The following is a 20,037-nucleotide window of genomic DNA, read 5'->3' on the forward strand; positions in this document are numbered from 1 at the left end:
TGTATATAATAGTATTTATGTTAAGAATGTAATAAATATGCAATACATGATATAAATAGATACTATTTATAGTATGTCTTTACAAATGTATAATATAGTATAGTATGCCATACATCATTGAACGTTGACCTTAATTAAATGTATTATGTCAACAAATTACACATGACTGTATTAGGTTAGTTGAAAGCAATAATATTAAGTAAAAGAAAAGGTTAAATTTAACATCATTGCTTTAAACAAACTTAATAAAATGATTTGTAATTTGTTGACATAACACATTTATTTAAAGTCAACATTTCAGTTGTTTCTGTGTATGCGATAAAAAGGCATCATTTGAAAAAATGCAATGAAACAATCATAGTATAGTATTTCATACAAATAAAAGAAAGTGTCTTAGGCTATAGTATGAAAAAAAACATTATTTATAAAAATCTAACATAATATCCCATCATTACATTACATTACATTGCATTGCATTTAGCTGACGCTTTTATCCAAAGCGACTTACAATAAGTGCATTCGACCAAGAAGATACAAACTTGAAGAAAACAGAATCAAGTAAGTACATCAGGTTTCATAGAGCAAAAACATTTCAAATGCTACTCAACTGGCTTATCTTATCTTTAGATAAGCCAGTCCTTTATTAGTATATAAGTGCTTTGTTAGCAATTATTTGTTAGTAATTCTAACGCTCGAAGTGGAGTCGAAAGAGATGAGTTTTCAGTCTGCGCTGGAAGATGTGTAAGCTTTCTGCTGTCCTGATTTCAATGGGGAGCTCATTCCACCATTTTGGAGCCAGGATAGCAAACCCACGTGTTTTTGCTGATGGGAACTTGGGTCCCCCTCGCAGTGCTGGTGCAGCGAGCCGTTTGGCCGATGCAAGGCAAGTTTATTTATATAGCACCTTTCAACACAAGACAATTCAAAGTGCTTTACAAAAAATGAAAGACATTAAGAAAATGGTATTTAAAATCAGTCATTAAAAAGCAAAGATAAAAATAAACATTAAAAGAAAAAATACATGGATAAATGTTACAGTGCAGTTTAAGATGTGAATAGTTCAAGTAAAAGCAGCGGGAAAAATAAAAGTATTTAGCCTAGATTTAAAAGTAGTAAGAGTTGCAGCGGACCTGCAGGTTTCTGGGAGTTTGTTCCAGATATTTGGAGCATAATAACTGAACGCTGCTTTACCATGTTTAGTTCTGACTCTGGGGACAGAAAGCTGACCAGTCCCTGAAGACCTGAGAGATCTGGATGGTTCATAATTTAGCAGGAGGTCACAAATGTATTTTGGGCCTAAACCATTCAGTGTTTTATAAACCAGCGGCAGTATTTTTGAAATCTATTCTTTGACACACAGGAAGCCAGTGTAAAGACTTCAGAACAGGAGTGATGTGATCCACTTTCTTAGTGTTAGTGAGGACTCGAGCAGCAGCGTTCTGAATCAGCTGCAGCTTTCTAATATATTTTTTAGTGAGACCTGTGAAGACACCATTGCAGTAGTCGAGTCTACTGAAGATAAAAGCATGGACAAGTCCTGCTGCGACATTAGTCTTTTAATCCTACTGTAGATATGTTTTTTAGGTGATAGTAGGCTGATTTAGTAACAGTTTTAATGTGACTGTTGAAACTCAGGTCAGAGTCCATGACTACACCTAGATTTCTGGCTTTATCTGTTGTTTTGAACATTGCAGACTGAAGCTCAGCGCTAACTTTTATACGTTCTGACTTGGCTCCAAAAACCATTACCTCAGTTTTATCTTTGTTTAATTGGAGAAAGTTCTGATACATCCAGTCATTGATTTGTTCAATGCACTTACTCAGTGTTTTAATTGGAGCATAGTCTCCTGGTGAAATTGTTACGTAAATTTGTGTGTCATCTGCATAGCTATGGTAACTTATTTTGTTGTTTTTCATTATCTGAGCCAGTGGTAGCATGTAGATGTTAAAGAGAAGAGGCCCCAAGATGGAGCCTTGAGGAACCCCACATGTCATATTTGTCAACTCAGATGTGTATTTACCTATAGAAACAAAGTTGTAATATGCTGTGGTCAACAGTGTCGAACGCAGCACTGAGATCTAATAATACTAACACTGAAGTTCTGCCACTGTCTGTGTTTAAGTGGATGTCATTAAAGACCTTTACAAGAGCAGTCTCAGTGCTGTGGTTTGGACGAAAGCCTGACTGGAACACATCAAAACAGTTATTTAAATGCAAGAAATTACTCAACTGTTGAAAAACTACTTTTTCAATGATTTTACCTAGAAATGGCAGGTTTGATATGGGCCTGTAATTGTTCATTACTGAAGCATCTAGATTATTATTTTTTAAGAGCGGGTTTAATGACTGCAGTTTTCAGGGCCTGTGGAAAAATACCTGAGTGAAGAGATTTGTTTACTATATGAAGTAGATCTGAGGCCATGCAAGGCAAAACATCTTTGACAAATCCTGTTGGAATAATATCAAGGCAGCAGGAGGAGGATTTCAGAAGTTGTATAATGTCCTCTAGGTTTTTATCATTAATCTGATGGAATTGTGTCATGGTGTTTGAATTGATGTTAGGTGGACAACACATTTGCTGTTCCTGATGCAGAGGCACTGACTGCTTGTCTGATTTTCTGAATTTTGTCAGTGAAGAAGGAGGCAAAATCATTGCACGCCCTGGTGGATAGAAATTCAGAGGCTACTGACACTGGGGGGTTAGTTAGTCTGTCGACGGTAGCAAACAAGGCACGTGCGTTGTTTTTGTTTTTGGTAATGATGTCAGAGAAGAACGATTGTCGTGCGTTTTTCAATTCCAAATTATAAAGGCCAAGTCTCTCTTTATAGATTTCAAAGTGAACCTGGAGATTTGTTTTTCGCCACCTGCGTTGAGCTTTTCGACACTCTCTTTTCTGCTCTCATGGTCATGGCCTTTCTCCATGGAGATATTTTCTTGCCAGACACTTCCTTTACCTTAGTTGGAGCAATGGCATCTATAACATTTTTAATTTTTGAATTAAAATGATCTACTAGCTCATTTACTGAGATGTTAGCAGGGGCAAGTGTGGAAGAAAAATTCTGAGTAAACATTTCCCTAGTATTTTCAGTTAAATATCGCTTTGTGGTTACCTCTTTTTGAACATTTTTGTGAACAGAAATAGAGCTCTCAAAGAAAAACACAGGAATGGTCAGAGAGTGCAACATCAGTCACCACAACCTTAGAGATATTCAGACCCTTTGAGATAATTAAGTCCAGAGTGTGCCCCTTATTGTGCGTGGGCTCCGTCACATGCTGAGTCAGTCCATAGCTATCAAGAACACAAAACAGTTCTTTAGCCCCTCTGTCCTGGGGGTTGTCAACATGGATGTTAAAATCACCAACAATGACTAGACGGTCAAAGTCAATACACACTATAGACAGCAGTTCAGTAAAGTCATCAAAAAAGCTTGCACAGTATTTGGGTGGTCTATAGATATTTAGGAACAGAGCTCGAGAGGAGCATTTCAGCTGAAGGGCCACATATTCAAAAGAATCAAAGTTTCCATACGATGTCTTCCTGCATTGAAGAGAATCATTGAACAGAATAGCAACTCCACCCCCTTTCTTATGCTTTCTTTCCTGACTCATAAAACTAAAGTTGGGAGGGGTTGATTCGATAAGAACAGCTGCACTGTTATTTTGTTCAATCCAAGTTTCTGTTAAAAACATAAAATCGAGATTGTGCTCAGTGATTGATTACAAATGTTTTTCCTGCCAAAGACCTGACATTTAATAAAGCTAGTTTAAATTTGTTAAACACACTATCAGTCATGTTTTTTGTAACAAGCTGTGGCTGACATGGAATCACTGCTAAATTAGATAAACTCACACAAACGTTTGAGCGCTTCCTGTTTCTATGATTCACCGCTCTTAATCTATTACCTATCAACACAGATATCGGCAAAGCTACTAGCAGGCAGGGCCCCGACATGTCCTGGAAAGAGTTGAGAGTGCCATACGCCCTTGAGCCTGGACCCATCACATATCAGTAAGAGTTTTTTGTGTTTTGTACACACACATCCTTATCAGGCTTCGGAGACTGCAGATGCTTTCTTGAAGGGAGGGGAGGTGGTTGACGTAGGCACGGTGATGAAGATGGGCGAGATGGTGCGGGGGTAGAGGACATGCTGCCAGGGGGGGAGGTGGTTGACGTAGGCGCGGTGATGAGGACGGGGGAGATGGTGCGCGTCTCTGCAGTGATTTTGGTGGGCGTCGTTGAGGAACGGGGGTAAAGGACATGCTGCCAATCCTGCGTATCGCCTTCGTTTGGTCTTTGAACTCCAGGAAGGAATCGGTGCCAACCCTCTGTATCTCCTTTGTGTGTTCAGCGATCTCCAGGAGGGTGGGCGAGGGTGGGCGAGGGTGAAAGGGTGAACGGAGTATCCTCAAAGGTGTTGACAGAGGGGGGGTGACGGGCAGTGGAGACTCCTCCATGTGTCTCATAGGTCTCCCATAATCAGAACATTCCTCAGGCGGGTGCAGTGATAATTCTTCAGGGTTTTCTGCGTGATGTGTTGTGTCTTTCTCCTGTTTTGATTCCTCTTGCCGCTTGTCCTTGGCAGAGGGAACAGATTGATGACGCAGGCAGTTGAATATGTTAGAGATAAACAATTTCACTCCTGACTTGTTCAGGCAAACTCCATTTGCCTTGAAAAGATGTCTGCGATCCCATAAAAAGTTAAAATTGTCCATAAAATGGACAGAATGGTCAGTACAGGCAGTTGAAAGCCAGGTGTTCAGTGCAAACAATCTGCTGAATCTCTCCACTCCTCTTCTGACTGGCGGTAGAGGGCCACTGATGAACCCCTCTGCATTTAGAGAGCTGGCAGTTTCCAACAAACATTTAAATTCTTCTTTCAGCACTTCTGACTGTTGTTTCACAACATCATTTGTTCCAATGTGCAGTACCACATTCTTCACAGTCGGATGTTCAGCCCCAATATGCAGGATCTTCTCAGCCAAGTCAGAGACCACATCCTTGGGAAAACAGAGTACTTTGGTGTTACACAGACCTTTTACATCTCTTACAGCAGAGTCACCCACAATCAGAGTTTCAGGCCCAGTCGTTAGCTTTCCCTCTAGCCTTTTACTTTTGGAGTAGCTATTGGTCCTTACCCTGCTGTGTGAAGAGGACAGGTTATCCAGGTCATCAGATCTCCGGTTCTCGGTCAGCAGAGCGTATCTGTTCTGGATTGGCACACTTGGTGGTTTAGGAGGATTGTTTGTAGTTCTCCCTTTAGCAGCTGTCCACTGCTGTTTCCTAGTATGAATAGGGGTTGAAGAGGCGCTCTTCCTGGGTGATAACAATGCAGGCCAGCCGGTCGCATCACAGATTTCGGAGCTCTGGGCTCTGCCTGTTATCCGTCCTCCCAAATCCCATGGAAATGATTTACTCTTAGGCTTTGCACCCAGAGAGTTCCAGGGAGGACTACCACTTGTAGATTTATTACCCAGTACACAGCCCTCCTGTTCCTTGGAATCCTTGTAGCTGCTAACTAGCTGTGAGTTAGCATACCCTTCTCCATTATTTTGCAACACTGGTAAAGTGGTGTCATTCCCACGACATAGTCCATTCACTTCCACGTTAACTTCCAACCGTTGCATTTTCATTTCCAACACAGCTATCTTCTGTATAAGTTTCTGGAAGTCATCTGTAGAGAACGGAGGCATTTTGCTACCAACTAGCTAAATAGCATGCAGCCTACCAGGCTTTAGCTGTTGCTAGGCCACGCTACTGTAAGACTGAGGTCGTCGTAAAAATGTTGAAATATGGCTGAAACCCTCCGTCTATTTACGAAGATGAACTGTCCCAGTGATAAGTTAATGTCCAGGAGCCGCTGCTCGAAGTTTTCAGAGAATAAGAATAGGAAAATCAGCATAAAAAGTAAGCAGAGGCAAGAGCAAGCAGAAAAGCATCTGCACTGTAAGAAAGATAAGCCAGTGAGGCGAGACATCCTTCTCCTCCAGCTTCTCTTTATATATACACGGCTGAGTGGAATTTGGAACACCTGGGCAGAGGCGGAGCCAGGGGCAGACCAGGTGCACCTGCGCAGCAGGGGGACAGAAAAGAAAACAAGGAGGGGAGCACATGTCTACACAGACATCCACTCGAAGTCAACAATTTTCTGAAGAATGTGCTGACATGGGGGTTTAAATTGCCATGCCTCTTTTTGGCTTTCGAGCCCGTCTCAGGATTAATGCCCAGGAAGCACCTGAAAACAATAAGCCAAGACAACAATTTCAATTTTACATAGATTTATATGTTGCATAGTTTATTTTAAGGCACATGCAGCGGTGCCCCTTTCAATTTAAGTAAAACCTGCACCAAAGAAATAAATCAGTATTTAAAGCCAAGCAAGAGCGATAAAAGCAAGAAAATCACTTAATGTGTTGTGTTATCACAGAGGATGGTCTGAATACAGTATTGTACTGTGAAATAATACAGTAACATGTTGGGAAATCCTGGTAATCATTGATCCTGTACATTCACAGTAATTAACTGTGCCTGCATTGATTACAAATTACAGTATTATATTTTGAACATCACAGGTAAAGACTGTAAAGTGGTGAAACTGTAATTTATCATAAAATATTACAGTTAAATATTGTGAAATCATGGTAATATTTTACAGTGTGGGTCTGGGTGTATTGGAGAAGGAATACGCTGTGGAGAGAGCTGCAGGGGTGGATGTGTTGGATGGAGTAATCCAGGTCTCAGTGAGGGCAAGGAAATCCAGAGACTGCAGGGAAGCGTAGCCAGAGATGAAGGCCCATTCCCAAACCGCCCCCTACACCTTACCCCTACACCCTACCCCTCCGTTTGCGCGTTCACGCGGAGGGTCCGCCATATTGAGGGCTGTTCCAAAGCAACGAGTGTGGAGGGGGAGTGGGCTATCAAGCCCTCAAACAGCGAGTCTGCAGCGGTGCTGACTTGAGACCGGTCTCTACCTGACCGGAGTCACGCTGTGTGTGTCCGTCAGGAAACACGCTGTTTACAAGTAGCCTAGTTCCAGCAAACATCCACTGATAAATTGCGATGTTAACAACCTCATGATAACCTCATATGTTTTTAACTTAGGATCACCTGTGTTTAGTCTAGAAAAAGGTAAATGTGTGCATTTTATTATAAAGTTGTGTATATTTACAGACCGTTGCAAAAACTAAGAAGCTTATAAACATCAGGTTTAAAACTAAAAGAGCTTTGAAACACAATGAAAGATGTTTGGAGTTTTATTTGAGTTATTCATTTAAACTTTTTGTCTAAGAGATGCTGATTTGAAACCGTTGTTACATACAGTTACGGCATTTCCTGTTTCTGCCGGAGAGAGGGGAGGCCGTCCCAAAGCTTGCTGCTGTATTTACTCCCTCCGTCTGACAGGAGGGAGCCTCGTTGAGCTGCGAGTGTGGCTACAGACGGAGTTCACTCTATCACGGAGGGGTAGGGTCGAGGGAGTGGTTTGGGATTGGGCCGAAGTCAGCCTTAGGAACAGCTGACTGGCAGTTCCACAGGCCACCTGTAACTAGCTTTTGGGTCGCAGTAGAACATGTGGGATAGACGAGAGCAGGCCGGTTATAGCGATTAGGAGATACACAGGGCCAGTGATAAACATAGCACTAGTAGTATGCCCTATATTTACTTGCACTTTACACAACACCATTCAAAAAATGACCTTATGATCTTCTCATCATCACACTTAGTCTACTTTATACAATTTATTTCAATATTAATCAATATTTCCCCACCACACCTCTCTCCTCCACCAGGCGCCAGCCCTTCAGACCAGCAGAGGGTTTGCGCATGGTCAGTCTCACCCCTCATCACGCCCCCCTCCCTCACCTCCCCCACGCCCCCTCTCTCTGCACCCTCCTCACATATGATCCAGCAGCAGCCATCCATCTCTCTGGATGCTCTGCCCCGCACTCGGCCGTCTTGATTCCCGCCTGGTCGCGGCATCAGCACCAGGTAAGAGCCCGCGCTTTCATCCCGATCACTTCTCGCAAAAACCTCGGATCGATGCCCATCCAGGTGATCGATGCTACCCGCGATGTTTATTCTGTTTTTGGTCGGGTGGGAAGCGGGATGGATGCTGCCTGGATACCGAATCCATCCCCGGTGTTTCCCTCTGGAGAGAAATCGACACTTGTGTTTTCTCGGATGCGTTATTTTCCTTTAGAATAAGATCCCCCTTTGACTCTCCCTCCGCTCTCAGTCCGTGTTATCTGCCGTCAGATCCGGATAATGAATAACGTGTCAGTCGGTGTGGTGCTTATCTTCCCTGGATGATATTATCGCTCTTACACACACACACACGCGCTCATAGATGGAGTGTATTGGTCCAGGTTTTTGGCTGTTTGGCGCATCACAAGGTCACGGTGCTGCTGGTGACCGGACACCTTGCCACGGGCATCTGGCTCTCCTCTGCGGGCCACGGGGCTTGATGTGCGGTGTGGTAACTGTCAGTGGGCTACTTTAGCCTGGAGCTCCCTGGGGATTAACCGGCTGTTTAAACACAAACAATTTGATGAACAATACTCAAAAATGACATATTGTTGGTGAAATGACACCCCATGATATGGTAAAGGCTATATGTATCGGAGTAATATAGTATTGTAGCTATCATGGTGGTTTTGATATTCTGACAGTCTCATGGTTACAGTAAAACCGGTGTGAGGGTTTGAACATGGGCAGGTTCACACCCAGAGCTCAGAGGTGTTACTGTAGCATGCACACACTCACAGTTTATTCTCTGGGAAATAATAAAGAAAAAAGACAAAAAAATCAAATTCATCAAATGTGTTTATCATTTATTAGAATATAATATAAATTACACTGTAATATTAACATCATTCTTTCATACTAATATTATTAGTGACTCATTGATTAATGCCACACCATTCAGCTGCTAAGACACAACAACATTGAAAATCATTGTTTATTATAAACCTACCTTGCTATATGTTAATTATTTCTATTTTGTGGTCAATTATGATACTATACCCATTATATACTCTACATGTTATAATCTATTGAATTTGATGTTCTATTGCTTTGCTATATTATTTGTGTTATACTGCATGTTACTGCATTTCTTATCTAATTACACACTTTATAATAATGTATCATTCTACTATATTATGATCAGATCACAGATCTTGCATTATTTATCCTTTACATTGCTTTTGAATTGTTAGATTTGTCTTTTTTTAATAATTATAATTTTTTGGACTTTTACAAAAGTGTCGTGTGGACTAAAAAGAAAAGATTCCACTGTTAACTATTGTATAATGTAGTACTTGATTAAGTCATTAATACTTCTAACAATCATTTTAAGAAATGAAGAATAATAATAAATGCAATAACAAATGTATATTTTGATTGATTGATATATTCCTTTATCACATTTTATATACAAAATACAGCTGAAAGGCTGAATAGCATCACTGTATTTTCACTTTACATAAAGTGAAAGGCTGCACGTCACTAATGTGTGGATTTAAGCCCCTGTATATGAATATTTAAAGTATGACACCATTAATATGACCTCAAATAACTCTAATGCCTATAGCAACTTACCAACAAGACCTTCATTGATCACACATGTCCCTAAAATAATTGTATTTCTTCATCATTACATCATTATTTTGTGTTTATTCAGTGAGGATAGTGCACAGTGGAGGGATGGTGAAGACATGAGCACATCCAACAGATTTCGATGGAGTCCTCTTTCAACGGTGTAGAGCTCCGGGAGCTGCGGGGGGGAGGAGGTGGTGGAGGGGGGCAGAGCGTGTCTCCAGCGCCGGCCGCAGTAAGGGGGGGCTTCAGGGGCTTCGAGAACGCCTCCTACCTGCAGGACGATGAGAATGAGGACCGCCAACAGAGGGCGACTGTCCTGGAGGGGTGTCCGCCCTCAACTTCAGGCAACAGCAAGGTAACATTAGGCTTTTTATACAGGGTTGTTATAAATATCTTTAATTTGCACAAATCATAAAACATCTGACTTTGGTGCTAAATGACGCTTTTGTTTAGATTACATTTCTCTGAAGGGCCCTATTATGCTTTTTGTGGCTTCCCCCCCCCCCCTGCCTGAAAACACCTCCATTGGATTCCTTTGTTTACTTCCTTAACATAGCGACATCACTGTGTAACACTTGCTCTTCTATTGGCTAGGCTACAAAATATTGTACGTGATAGGCTAAGGGGCAGTAAGAGAAAAATAAGAGCTTTTTGACATTAAAGCAAAGAAAGGACAGAACAGGAGCGAATGTTGAGTTTTGTTCATGCCTGACCATGTCCTAAATCGAGAGTAGGGAAAACTGAAGGGGCTAGCATAGTAGCTAACGTAAGCAGCTAACTGACAACCTCAAAATAACCGGGTCTAAATAAAAATTGGACAAGAGGCAAGCTACAATTTACGGGTTCAAACCTTTTTTTCCACTCATCCAACTCAATTGCCAAAATCAAAGCTGCAAACAGTCGCTCTCAGGTTTTGGACTTCACAAAGCTATGCAAAAAAGTGACTTAATTCAACATTTTATAATATTATGGCGCCCCCATCAGGGAAATTGAAGTAATATTTGACATATTTTAGGCATCATCTTATATTTTCAATGTCTTCATCAAAATATGGTTTATTCTTGGTCATACCCTCCTCTTGTTTGCCTTCTTTACTTTGTGTCTGTCTTTTCCTCTCCCAGGTGGAGCAGCAGCATCAGGAGCTCTCCCCGAGGTCGTACGATGACGAGGAAGGAGCTGGAGGTCAGGAGGACGGCCAGGACTTCACCGAGTTCCACCCCCCCGACGACAACACCGCGGACTACGGCTTCATCTTCGCCCTGGTGTTCCTGGTGAGCGGCATCGTGCTGGTGGTCATCGCCTACACCATCCCCCGAGAGGCCAAGGTCGACCCGGACTCCGTGTCTGCCCGCCAGATGGAGAAGCTGGAGATGTACTACGCCCAGCTGGGCTCCCACCTGGACAAGTGCATCATCGCGGGCCTGGGCCTGCTGACTCTGGGGGGGATGTTCCTCTCCGTGCTGCTCATGGTGTCCATCTGCCGGGGCGAGATGTACCGACGCAGGGCGGCGTTTATTCGCCCCAAGAGGACTTACGGCTCCATCAACCTGAGAATGAAGCAGCTGGCCACTGGGGAGGCAGTAGGAGGCGGCGAGGGCGTGGGCGTGGACGGAGGTGAGGAGTTTTTGGTGGAACACGCAGAGACGCGGAGTAACACCCAGCCAGGTCCGAGCCGGGACGCCAAATCAGAACCAGGACCAAGCAATCCTCCTCCTGCTGCTTCATCCTCTTCTTCTTCACATGGAGCGAATTAGCATAATTTTCACTGTGCAACCTGCCTTCCTCTGAGTCAGTTGCAACACGGGGATGCAAAATGGTGCAGCTCCCCCCATTTGTGCAGACAGGGGAATCCCATGTTAAGCACAAGGCTCTCTGCAGGAGCGACCCAGCTTTAACCCAGCGTTTTGGGATGAACAAGGGTCTGGGATATTTATTCTAACCAATCATAAAGGATGTTTGATCTAACAAAAGAGGGCTCGACCCGGTAAGAGAAAAGAGGTAAGCCTATATGTTCGTGTGGAACAGAGCACATTTGGAGGTGAATGGCTGTATATGAAAAAAGCTCCAATATAAATCCTAATATATTAATCAGAGTTTTACAGTAAAAGCACATGTGTTGATTGGTTGCAACTGCAGAAACAAAGATTTTATAAAGGTCAGTATTGATCCTCATCCATCAGGTAACCTAAATACGATCAACATTTAAACCTAGCCTTGTTTTCAACCTCAATAACAATGAATAATATCAGACTTGCTGCTGTGATCATTGGAAATCCACCAGACTTGACAGTGAATTGATAGAAAATGTTAGTACTGTACTAAGATAAGAAAGCTTAATGGAGAGTTGGATGCTAGCTCTGGCACAAATAAACACAGGCAACATTTCTGACATGATGTGAGACAATTACGCTCATCAACAACATCAGCAACACATCGACAATAAAGGAGATTAAATAATATCAAAAGTATGTCTAGGTTTACTATCAGCAAACAAATAAAAACAAAACAGTGTTATTAAAACCTGCATTAAATAACATACTTGAGTGCCTACAATTACAATAAACCATTTCACTTATTGCCAAGAGTTTTGGAAAATATCTTAACAGTCACAAAAAGTTGTAAAAACTTGCTACTAAAGCGCCATAAGATCTTTATGCACCCTTTGGTCGAGACTTATTGAACCAAAATGATTATTAGTTGCTTGTTTCTTCTCTGAATGCAATGCTTTTTTCACCAAAAATAAGAAAATGCATTCAAATGCAGAGCTGGAGTAGGCGTAAGACGGACATCTGATATGAGTCACTGTGGAGAGGGTGACACGTATTACCCAGAAAGCATTGCATCAGCAGCCCTGAGCTCTTCATACCTGATTTGTTAGTCACCCATCATCTTTGTCCTCCACCTGAAGGTTCTTATATGAAAACCTTTGTGTTTTTACCTCCCAAACAACAACATGAGGGATGAAAAGGAAATTGTCACTGTTGCAAATAGATGTTTTTATGACAGTGGGAAAAAAGTGAAATGTGCATCACAAGAATCAGGTCATGTTTGGTTGAGATTGAAGGCAGATAGCTGAAAAAGTGACATAACTAGAAAAGAGAAATTAAAGGTGTGAATATCAAAAATAATGCTGAATGTTTTAGATTGAACATTTGGTGAATCTGAAATAACCACAAAATAAAGCCAAGTCTCCAAACTATCATGTCACATATCCAATTTCTACTACATCACTGAAAAACTGCTGCCTCGTGTTTATTAATCAGCATTTTCTGCTAGCATCACTTTTTCAACAGCCTCTTTGTATCATGTTGCAAGTAAATATCAACTATAAGCAGATCCTCATATTAGTCATTCTATGTATCTGGCATTTGAAGCTCCTGAGTATTTAGTGGACAATAAAACAAGCTACCGTGCTACAAGCTATTCACTGCTGTAAAAAGAAAACCTCACGATTCCAGATAATAACTTTTAAGAATACAGAAAATAAAAAAACTTTAAGCTAATTAAAACATTTTTAAAACACTAAACATTAAGAAGCTTTTTTTTTTCTATTTGACTGCAGCTCTTATCGCGGAGAAGAAGCTGGTTTTGACTGGAATGAACCTTTAATGACACAGCGTCTACTTATGTGTATGATATGTAAACAGATGTTATTTATGTCATGTAAGGATACAATATGCCTTAATGAGTAAACACTGACACTGTAAATTGTGTATACGCAAATATTATTATGCTAATGTTTAAGGTCTGCATAGTGAGCCAATTAGCCAAGGGTAATGTAGCCACACACACACACACACACACACACACACACACACACACACACACCACACACACACACACACACACACACACACACACACACACACACCACACACACACACACACACACACACACACACACACACACACACAACACACACACACACACACACACAAACCACATCAGACACACACACACACACAACCAACACACACGCACACACACAACCACACAAACACACACACAGACACACACACACACTAACACACACACACAACCACACACACACACACCCACACACACAAACCACACACACAGACACACACACACAACCACATACACACACACACAACCACACACACACAACCACACACACACACACACACACAACCACACACACACACACAACCACACACACACACACACACACACACACAAACACACACACAACCACACACACACACACACACACAACCACACACACTCACACACACACACACACACACACACACCACACACACACACACACACACACACAACCACACATACACACAACACACACATCAACCACACACACTCACACACACACACACACACACACACAAACACACACACACACACACACACACACACACACACAACACCACACAAACACACACACTTACACGTAATATGTCCTAATACGTTTTAACTTGTGAGAACATCTTGATTCTGACTTTATATCCGTAAACACTGACATACTAATCTCAAGTTGTTTATTATAATATGTACAATATTTGTATTTCGTATTCAAATATACTGTAAATACTTCATGTGAACATGTGGGATGTAGAGGACCAGCTAAAGCTCAACGCTCAGAAACCAAATCCACAATGCAGGTGTGCAAAACATCTGCAGCAGCAACTAACCAGCAGCTGGATCAGAACAAACAAAAGTCAACTGTGAAACCGAGCCAAAGTGGGCCTAAATATGAAACATTCAGAGTACTTACATGACAAACAACTCATAGGTTAACAAATATAATTCAATGGTTTAAACATTTTAGGGTTGTTAATGGTTTTTTTAATTGTAGAATAAATGTTTAATCTATAAAATGGCAGAAAAGGTTAATGTAATAAATAAAGCTTCCTGTTTTTACCCAAAAACGAAAAACCCGCAAATATCGATGTTAATGTGACTGGAACGGTTGGAACCAGTGCATTTTTAATTTTGTTCTTATCAAAAGAGAGGTTAACACGTCTATTTTCAAAAATAATGGCCAATATCTGACGATTGACTAAACTATTTAAGAAGATCAAGTCCTATTTATAAATGTTATTATGATTGAAAAGAAAGAATACCAAGCTCACTTTAAATGTTCTGCAGGAATGAAAGAATAATACTTCACCAGGACTTGATTTCCTGACAAGTGTCTCCTAAAGCATTTAGCGAACATAACAACATTTATGAAATTGGTCAGCACTGTTCTAAAATCCCTTGATGATTTGAAAGACTGACGTGTTTGGAGACAGGTTTGGTCCCTGCTACAGTCATCTCCTGCCGAGGTGTCCTTGAGTAAGATCTGTGTGGCTGCTTCTGGGGAACAGGGTCATTTATTTGGAGCGGCTTTCTTGCTTAATCTTCAAATGAACAACATCGCACTGTTTTGAACTTCACTTTAACACTTCCTGCTGCAGGCAGGAAGCTTGGTAGAGGGGATGATTCAGACTGTCTGCCTCAAGACAAAAAAAGAAAAGTCTAATCTGCATGTTGTAATAAAGCTCCATAATAAGAGCGTAAGGCGATAGTTGCCAGTTTTATATTAAAAAATAACATCAATAATAATGATGATGATGTACATTGCAATATGAAAAAACAAGACACCACCCCTCAACTGACGTTCATTTTTACAAACAAATCTTTTTGTCCTGTCTCACGTTCATTTTCGAGGTTTGATCGCAGACAGAGCCTGCATAGTTTTGTTAAAAGGTTAAGAATGATTGTGATTGGTGGTTGACTGTATATGTAGAGCCAGCATATAACTCACTAGCAACACACACTTAAATCAGAGTCAATTTGTCATAGAAAGTTAATTTGACATGGCCTGCGGTGTGCTGACACAATAAATTGTATAACATACTGTATATAAGGTTCAATGTCAAATGAGTGTTACTGTTTCTATGTGCACAACACCACTATACAAGCATAAGTCAAAAGTAGGCTACAATGATTTCCCCGTTTCAGGGATTACAGTGTATTTCAGGGACTGGTTTGTTGAGAAGTAAGCAGATGCAGGAGAAGTATCTGTGTGAGATCGGAGATAAGAAGATGTGTGAGAGCTGATAGGAAGCAGCGGAGAGCCGGATGACGTGAGGTGATTCTTGAAGAGATTTGCAGCTTGTGGGAGGAAGACAGGGAGTGACTCTGCATGAACCCAAACACTTTCAACCAGGTGTCCCAGAATAACAAGAGACAGGAATAAACAGTCGGGCGTGACTCATGTTTGGTTTTAACGAGCATGAAAAAGCACTTTAACTCTCATTCTTGTCGAGACATTAGTTTCAACCTGCAGGTCCTTGTTAGTGGGAGGAAACAACAAGAGAGAGAGGGAACTGTGGTTGGTGCAGGTCGGGCGCACACAGCTGGAAGAAAACATTTCTGAAAGGTTTTTAGAGAGAGTTCAGTGACACAAAGGGATTGAATCGGGTCAGGAGGAAACAGAAAGGTTGATGATTGCTTCTGTGCCTAAAGGGAAGCACGTCTTTCATCAAAAGTTGGGGAGGACAAGTTCATATGTTGTGCAAGTAAAGTCGATGCTGTCTCCAAAGGAAGTCTGATACATATCCTCCAGTGATTGAGGCCCAATCCCAAACCACGCCCTACACCCTACCCCTACACACTACCCCACCGTTCGCGCGCCCCACATTAAGTGCTGTTCCAAACCAACGAGTGTGGAGGGGGAGATGCAGACTCGCCCTCAAACAGCGAATCTGCATCGGTGCTGACTTGAGACCGGTCTCTACCTGACCGGAGTCACGCTGTGTGTGTCCGTCAGGAAACACGCTGTTTACAAACAGTTCCAGCAAACATCCACTGATAAACTGCGATGATACCTCATGATAACCTCGTATTGTTTTAACTTAGGATCCTACCCGTGTTTAGTCTAGAAAAAGGTAAATGTGTGCATTTTATTATAAAGTTGTGTATATTTACAGACTGTTGCAAAAACTAAGAAGCTTATAAAAAATAACAATTAAAGATGTTTGGAGTTTTATTTCAGTTATTCATTTACATTTTTTGTCTAAGAGATGCTGATTTGAAACCGTTGTTACAGTTACGACATTTCCTGTTTCTGCTGGAGAGAGGGGAGTTTGTCCCAACGCTTGCCGCTGTATTTACTCTCTCCATCTGACAGGAGGGAGCCTCGTTGAGCTGCGAGTGTCACTCCACGGAGTTCACTCCGTCATGGAGTAGGGGTAGGGTGTAGGGCGTGGTTTGGGATTGGGCCTATGAGTTTGAAAAGTAGAAACAAATCTGGAGGTGTGTTGCTGTTGGCCGACAGATGCAAAACCACTACAACGGCCCGAAACACTCCCATTAGCAGAAATGCTCTGCAGTTTCTAAAATGATTCAAATATAAAAACACAAATGTGCCAAAACACACGCAAATAAAGAAACATCTTGTATTTGCAGTGTTTCATTTACGCAGTGCTTTTAGCAAACACTGCACATTGTTGTCAAGTTGGTGAAGATGTTTCTTTACTTGCATGTGTTTTAGCAAATTTGTGTTTTTATATTTGCATCGTTTTTGAAAGTGCAGTGCGTTTCTCCTACTGGAAATGTTATGGACCATTGTAGCACGTTTGCATCTTTCGGCCACCGTAGGGTGTCCCCTAAAGTTAAAAATGATTACCGGTATAAATATCTGGATATCTTAAACTAAGAAATTGGAGACAGGAGCTTCTGAGATGGATTTGCAGTTTGCTTTGTAGTTGTTTTATGTGTCTATCGTAACGTTGAGTCTTTTTGTGGTTGTTTTCCCTGCTGTGAGTCTTTGAGGTCAATGATGTCACGTTGTAGCTGAAGTTGTTTAACTCTATTAATAGTCATTTTGATTATCTTTTTCTCATTCTGCGGCTTTTCGTATCCTAGCTAGTCTCTCTGATTCTCTTTGCAACGGATTTGCATCTCTTTGTTGTTGTTTTGGTTGTTTTTATAGTCGAATTGTGTCTTTCTTGTTGGTCCATGTCTCGTTGATGGACATTTAGTATGATGGTCCTCTGAGCCTGTGCCTTGTAGGTCTGTTCAGTGATCGATACATGAATCTGATGTTCTTACTGGATAGTCATGTTGCTGTTGATTGAGATATAAGATGAAAAACGATGAACACAAAATGAAAGACATGAATGGATGATTACCAGAAAACAGAAGCAGACATAGGAAGGAAGGACGTAGCTAATCGTCTGAAAGAAACGTAACTATGTTTCTGATCCTATGTGACGCCTTGAATGTCAAGACAGAACCTTGACCAAAGACACAAAGAAAATCAATCTTTATTCTGTCTGCAGCACAATGACTGTGTTACCATAGAAATCGTCTATTTATATCAAGGACCCATGGCAGAGCCGCTCTCGGATGTCATGGAAAGTCCTTGTGAGGGCACCACAGAGGAGACAATGGTATAAACTCTTAAAAACCTCTTGGAAATATACAAACCTGAGGGGACACGCAGAAGTCCATTTTTAGTACAAATCATCTATAAGTGGGAGCTTTAATTCTCACCAGACCAAGGGCACATTTGAGCTGAGCAGTCAGAACGTGCTGCAGCAAATCCTGAGGACACAGCAGACGACTGAAACCTCAGCGGATGGTGCCGTTTTTTATGGATTTGTTTGCCATAGTATAGGAGACTTGATGTGTTGAACAAATCATATTCTACTTACAAAAAACAACTGGCAGGAGCAAGAATCATTCTGTACAAAAAATACATCAAACATGTTCAAACTTTAAGATATATATGTTAGAGCCAGTATTTTGATTTGATAAGAAAGGCCACCTAATCGTGACGTCTGTAGTCAACGCACTATAAAGGACTACAATTCCCACGGCGCCTGTGCTAACGCCACAGTGATGGGCAACCTGTTGAGAGACGCCGTCGAGGAACAGTTTTTAACCGTACTCGTAACCGTACATACAAACCGTACAAGTACCCTTTAAGTTGTGAAGTTATAAGCATTATCAAGAAAGAAAGAATACTTAACTTGTGTTGTTTTATTTGAGTTTTGCCTATTTCTTTTGAATATTGTAAAGGCCTATTTTTCTTTGTTGCATGTGCAAAAGTTTGTTATTTTATTTTGAGCAAACACATCGCAACATCTTCTAAACCATCGGAGGCCAAGCAACACTTCAAACTGTGAGTACTTTAAGGAAGGAAACGAGTTAGAACTGTCTGTTTAAGGCGTCTAGTGGCTTGGTGGAAAACAAGGAAGGAAGGAAGCCACGACAATATATTTTGCTATTTGAAACTGCTGCAATTTATATTTTGAAGCCGCTTCCTGCTTCATTAGCTTGTACACGCTGCTATTAGACAACATATTTTAATAAGATTAACATGGAGCAGCACTGCACAATATCAGACAAACAACATTGTTTGACTGTTACATGTATATCATCATTACAACACAGATTTTTTTATTTGGCATAACATTCATTGAAATGTATTAATGTATTCAAAACATACACTCAAGAGACCGTTGGTTCTGTTTCTCTGATAAGCTGTTTCCTTTCCTGAACCAGAGCAGTCCCTACCTCCATCCTCTCCAAATAGGAGGTCAGAGGTCAGTTGTTCCCACAGCTGCTTGCGATTCAGAGCTTTACTCAAGGACACTTCAGCAGCCGGGGCAGGGTTGTGCCCCCCAGCTCAGCCTCGTTAATCACTTCACATCCTGCTGCTGCATAAAATACCCAGAGAAGGTTGCCAAGCTCCAAAAACAAACTCCTGAAATCAGCAGAAAATATAGAAAAATAAACCTAAATACCCTCCAGTTTTATTCAATTTAACAAATTAAAACATAAAAACATAAACCGGTACATCCTGCTGATGCCTCCCTTTATATACAGACACAATATGCTCAGATGAAACACACACAGCAGTAGCATTTTACTCAGAGACTCAATGAATGTACAATTGAATGCTGTAACACAGCACCTTCACGCAATATCACAATATCTGTCGGTCACATGGTTTCAGTGCAGACGCCTTGGAAACACTGCTGTATAAACATTCCTGCTCTTTTGTTTGTATGGGTCTGTCTTAAACAAGTTCAAAGATGTGTATCTAACCAGATACAGCGACATTTCACCCATCTGGAATCATCTTTGGGGCTACAGCATCTGGTAGTAACATGTATAGCCTTCAAAATAAAAGCAGGCACAAGAAACAGGAAGTTGACTTTTTCAATAATGAAATGTAAAAAAAGCAAATAAAGTATTCCCTGTAGGTGAAATGTCGCTTTACGATAAAAGAATGAAATGAAATGCATATTATGAAATATATGAAAAAAATATAACGTGGCCTGGGAAAGTAGTTGTGTGTCTGTTTGTGAATCAAAGATGTGCATTTTTGCAATCCATTTATGACAATGAAAGTAAAGTTTAGCACATAAAATAATGAGAAATGGAATTTAAAGGGATTTATC

General features: G+C 41.2%; 1 protein-coding gene across 1 annotated transcript; it reads left to right on the forward strand.

The window, feature by feature from the left end:
* The first annotated feature begins 7,860 nt into the window (after positions 1 to 7,860).
* On the forward strand, positions 7,861 to 13,419 carry tmem74b (transmembrane protein 74B). The gene is made up of 3 exons (XM_034209826.1): positions 7,861 to 7,986; positions 9,680 to 9,952; positions 10,719 to 13,419. The coding sequence occupies exons 2-3, from the start codon at positions 9,737 to 9,739 to the stop codon at positions 11,349 to 11,351; spliced, it is 849 nt and encodes a 282-aa protein (XP_034065717.1). The 5' UTR covers positions 7,861 to 7,986; positions 9,680 to 9,736; the 3' UTR covers positions 11,352 to 13,419.
* Positions 13,420 to 20,037: the final 6,618 nt, after the last annotated feature.

This window comes from Gymnodraco acuticeps, unplaced genomic scaffold (genome assembly GCF_902827175.1).
Source record: "Gymnodraco acuticeps unplaced genomic scaffold, fGymAcu1.1, whole genome shotgun sequence".
Classification (NCBI taxonomy): Eukaryota; Metazoa; Chordata; class Actinopteri; order Perciformes; family Bathydraconidae; genus Gymnodraco; species Gymnodraco acuticeps.